Genomic DNA, 4,903 nt, shown 5'->3' with positions numbered 1-4,903 from the left:
ACCTCCATCAACTGCTGTTACAAATAGCACGTGTTTATTCCTTTGTTCTCTGTCTAAGGACTTTTTCAGCACTAAAAACGGTATTTTGTCCTCGTCACTTTGACTAACATCTATTTCAAAGTGATCATTGGATGTTAATGTATATGTACGAATAGAGTTACTTCCAGCATCCGGATCACGAGCTGCGTGCAGATCGAATCGCGTTCCCGGAGCTGTATGTTCTGCTATTTGAAATTGCTGTTCCTTTTCAGAAAACCGGGGGGAGTGATCATTTACATCCGTAATTTCTACAACAATATGATGCATTTCCAAAGGGTTTTCAACAAGGATTTTCAGCTCCATTAGACATGCACCACTACCGTGACACAGCTCCTCTCTGTCGATCTTTTTACGGACTTGTAAGGCACCATTGTCCGGGTTTACCTCGAAAAAAGCGTCCTTGGATCCTGACACAACACGAAATCGTCGATCAATTAAAGCGTTTTTTTCCAGACCAAGATCCTTAGCAACATTTCCGACAACGGTTCCTTCTTTCATCTCCTCCGGAATAGAGTATCTCAGTTCAGCCAGAGCCTGCTTTCCGAAAATCAGCAATAAGGAAAAACGAATAGCAAACCAACAATAGTCACATGAGCGAGATCGTCTTTTACTCCCCATCGTTGTCCAGCAACACATACCCACACACGAGCCCGGTTCTGCAAAGAATTAAATCTATCCTTATGTTTAGTTTTCCATGTTTAGAAAGCAGACCACACCATCTCATCCAACTCGCACCCTTACATCTGATGTATCGTCTGCTGTTAGTACCAAAAAAAAGCTTTCTTCGGAGGAGGGGCTGAGTCCTTTATGGCCTTATTGGTGTAACAGTGACACCAGGAGGGGAACATTTTTTAACCATTTAAAGTCGTTGAAATCCATACCAGGGTATACTGCGGGCAGAAAATCCACTTGGAGATCAAACAAAAGCTGAGATAAAGCAAGTTTTGGCAGGGCATAGAACTTTGTAGTTACATGGTATGTTTCGCCTCTGCCACAATAAAGTATGAATTAGTGAAATTCCATATTCAGAAACAATACAAATAGATAACATTCTAAATTAAAACATACATGAAGTCTCAGAATAAAATTAATAACCCAGTGTGTTTTAGCTTTGCTCATATCCTTGCTGGAAAACCGTGAAGTCAATGCATTTCAGCACCATGGATAGCGATTCCAAGCAGACTAGCAGGCTTTTTCTGTCTTAACCACATTATTTGTGTCCTAAATTATGCATGCCTTTTGCAGAATTATCATGAATAAATCCAACACAAAAAGACCTAGAGCATGTCAGTGTAGGCAGACATTGTATTGATTTTTGATACAATTTTAGATGGTTGGTGGAAAAGCTCATTGCACAAAAAGAGAATAGTATCACTTAGGGGATTTGGTTTTTTGGTTCTGTCATTTGGAAAGACAAATCATTTTATGAAAATACCTCTAGTGTCTATGACGACTAGTGCATGGGTATGTATAAGAGTGTCCCGTTATTAAAGGAGCTAAGAGAAAAATTTTCATCAGACAGCAGTTGTTGAAAACAGAAGAAGGAAACTGAATCCACAATTATACTAAGCTGACAAACTCACATATGTTCTTTTGAAAAAGAACACACAGTAACATGTGTGACAAACATGTCTGAAGGTAGTTTGAACATGCTGAATAAGACATAAAAATTCCACAAACCTCAAACAATGTGATATACAGTATATCTGAAGAGAAAACGCCACACTTGCTGCGTGTTAAAGTCTTACCTCTGTGGCTGTTCTCCTCCTGTCAGGGAGGACTAGTGTATTCGCATGGCTGCCCGGGACTATAGTAGATCCTATACTCATTCTGGGTCCTACTAGCATGTACCGTTTGTCTCCAGATCTGTACTGGATGCTGTGACACAGCGTCCCATCATAATTAGTCTCTTGTAGATATTTAGAAGTATACTCTGTGGTTTTGGAGCACTGCATTGCAATCAGCACAATGATACTGATGAGAAAAAGTGTTGAAACTGAGCCCAAAGTTATCATCAGGTAAAAAGTTACATTATTCTCCGCCTCATCCTTTGTTGCACTTTTAACATCAGAAGCAGCAAAAGCCTCTTTGGGCTCCACAACTTTGACAACCACAGTAGCTGTTGCAGAGAGTGAAACATTCCCATTGTCTTTCACCAGTATGACCAGTTTATGCTCAGCCTCGTCTGTCTCTGTGAATGAGCGAAGTGTTCTGATCTGTCCTGTATAGCGGTCCAAACCAAAGAGACTGTGGTCAGTAACTTCCTGCAGTGAAAACAGTAACCAGCCGTTATATCCTATATCAGCGTCATAGGCTCTGACTTTAGTCACCAAGTGTCCTGCGTTCACATTGCGGGGAATCTCCTCCACACCTTCAGCAGAACCGTTAGAGCTGACTGGATACAGGATGACTGGAGCGTTGTCGTTCTGATCCAGAATGAACACGTTCACTGTGGCGTTGCTGTTTAGTGACGGAGTTCCAGAATCTGTGGCAACAACTTGGAACTGGAACGTTTTCAGAGTTTCAAAGTCAAAACTTTTCAGCGCCATAATGTCTCCAGTTTCAGAGTTTATGCTGAGAAAGGAAGTCACTTTATTTGCATAAACTCCATCTCTTAAAATATTGTACGAAATAAGAGCATTATCTCCTTCGTCACGATCAGACGCCGTTAAATGAAACACCAACATTCCGGGAGGGTTATTTTCAGTGATATAAATATGATATCGGCTTTTTGAAAACTCTGGGCTGTTATCGTTAACGTCAGAAACAGCAACTCTTAATGTCTTTACAGACGTTAAGGTTTGTTCTCCTGCATCTTTTGCTATTACTGTTACATCATAAATCGATTTATTTTCCCTGTCAAGCTGCGACGTTGTCACTACAGCGTACATGTTGTCCTGTATTGATGGCATTAGTGTGAAAGGGGCATCGCCTTTTGTAAAGCTCATAACTTTACCGTTTATTCCAGAGTCCAAATCGGTGACGCTAAGAAGTGCTACCGTTGTTCCTGGTCTGGAATCCTCTGAAATTGTGTTCGACAGTGACGTTACCTCAATTACAGGGGCATTATCATTTATGTCTTTAATATTTACAGTAATGCTTTTTTCAGTTCTAAACGGAACATAACCGCTGTCAGATGCCTGTATATTAATCTCGTAACTGTCATCCACTTCATAATTTAATGGTCCTTTCACAGTTATTTCCCCTGTGATCGGGTCGACATCAAACAGTTCGCGCACCTTGCTATTCACATTACCAAAAGTATAGCTCACATCTCCATTTAACCCGTCATCCATATCTGTAGCATTTACTCGTATGACTATTGTTCCAATTGGCGAATTCTCATGTATCTCTGCAAAATAGACATCTTTTGTAAAAACTGGCGCATTGTCGTTCACATCTAATATTTCTATAGATATCTCCATGGTCCCAGATTTAGGAGGTTTACCCCCATCCAGTGCTGTGAGCAGTAGTTTGTGGCTGCTAGTGGTCTCTCTGTCTAACGGGCTTTGTATCTGTAATACAGGCACTTTGCCATCTTTCCCGCTGTCTTTCACTTCTAGACGAAAATTATTATTAGGACTTAGCCTATACTGTTGAACGGAATTCACACCCCCATCTGGATCGACAGCAGCATGCAACTGAAATCTGGTTCCCGGTAAGGTGGACTCTGAAATCTCTAGCCTTTTGTTGTTCTCCGGGAAAGAGGGCGAATGGTCATTTACGTCTAACACTTCCACAGCAACATAATGAATCTCCAGTGGATCCTCTAGCACGGATTTAAGGTTTATCAAACAAACAATGGTCCGCTGGCATATTTCCTCACGGTCAATATTCCGATTTACGTATAAAATTCCATCATCTTGGTTTACCTGGAAAAGGGATTCGCTGGAGCCAGAAACGATACGAAATCCCCTTGCTTTTAATATATTAGAATCTATTCCTAGATCCTTTGCAATATTCCCAACAGCAGTCCCTTCTTTGATCTCTTCCGATATAGAATATCTTATCTGTCCAGATGCATTGCCGAAAATCAAATTAAAAGCCAGCACGAGGACCACCCATTTGCTTTCTTGTCGCCAGGAGTCCGTTCCGCTTTGTTCCATTGCTTACTGACAGCTGATAAATCCAGTAAATACCAAGTGATCTACAGACTGTTTACATGTCCATTGACTGAGAACAAAAATCACCTTCTTATAATGCGCTCGGTTGGTCTGAATGACAGAATCGTCTGAACAAATTACAGTGGGAGGAAAATGGTCTGCCCTCCTGAATGCTTCAGAGGCAGTCCCAAAGACCTATGGATGGGAAACTACTGTTATGCGTATATCTGGTTGTTTAGTGCCACCATGCGATTCTATCACGCAAACTGATTTACTCAACTTCTACAACACAATCTTAATACCAACCACTATACTCGAAGAGGCGATTTACTGACCATATCACAGGACATCAAGCTAGTTAGGCTAACAATTAAAAAGGCATTACTTACGATGTTGGATAATCATTTAGTTCATTCTGTTGAAAAGTGAAGTTGTACGACTTAATCAAAGCAGTATTTTAAACCGTAGTGTACAAACCTTATAACATAAATAGCTGAAACAAATGTGTAGTTAGTAAGTACCTATTTGTTTATGTTTGATGGTATTTATGATACCACTCTATTGACTTAGAATGTGTTTACTGTCACTGATGTTTCAGGCCCTTTATGTTTCTATTAAATTGCTTCTGCACACCAGCATGATACAAAAATATTCAAACATATCTTACCTCTGCAGTCGCGGACCTCCTGTCAGGGAGCACTAGTGTATTCGCATGGCTGCCCGGGACTATAGTAGATCCTATACTCATTCTGGGTCCTACT

At 40.7% G+C, this 4,903-nt stretch overlaps 2 protein-coding genes across 2 annotated transcripts in view; both read right to left on the bottom strand.

Annotated features, from left to right (window-relative positions):
• The window catches only part of LOC117951871 (protocadherin alpha-8-like), a 1,142-nt gene extending 235 nt beyond the window's left edge, over positions 1–907 (bottom strand). The window contains exon 1 of the mRNA XM_034883833.1: positions 3–907. Within this exon, the coding sequence (XP_034739724.1) occupies positions 3–675 (673 nt within the window). The 5' untranslated portion in view covers positions 676–907. The remainder of the gene's footprint in view (positions 1–2) is intronic.
• The window catches only part of LOC117951262 (protocadherin alpha-C2-like), a 125,719-nt gene extending 121,408 nt beyond the window's left edge, over positions 1–4,311 (bottom strand). Inside the window, exon 1 of the mRNA XM_034882883.1 lies at positions 1,788–4,311. Coding sequence (XP_034738774.1) covers positions 1,788–4,145 — 2,358 coding nt within the window. The 5' untranslated portion in view covers positions 4,146–4,311. The remainder of the gene's footprint in view (positions 1–1,787) is intronic.
• Positions 4,312–4,903: the final 592 nt, after the last annotated feature.

This window comes from Etheostoma cragini, chromosome 10 (genome assembly GCF_013103735.1).
Source record: "Etheostoma cragini isolate CJK2018 chromosome 10, CSU_Ecrag_1.0, whole genome shotgun sequence".
Classification (NCBI taxonomy): Eukaryota; Metazoa; Chordata; class Actinopteri; order Perciformes; family Percidae; genus Etheostoma; species Etheostoma cragini.
The sequence above is the reverse complement of the archived record's forward strand: the minus strand, read 5'-3'. Positions and strand labels throughout refer to the sequence as shown.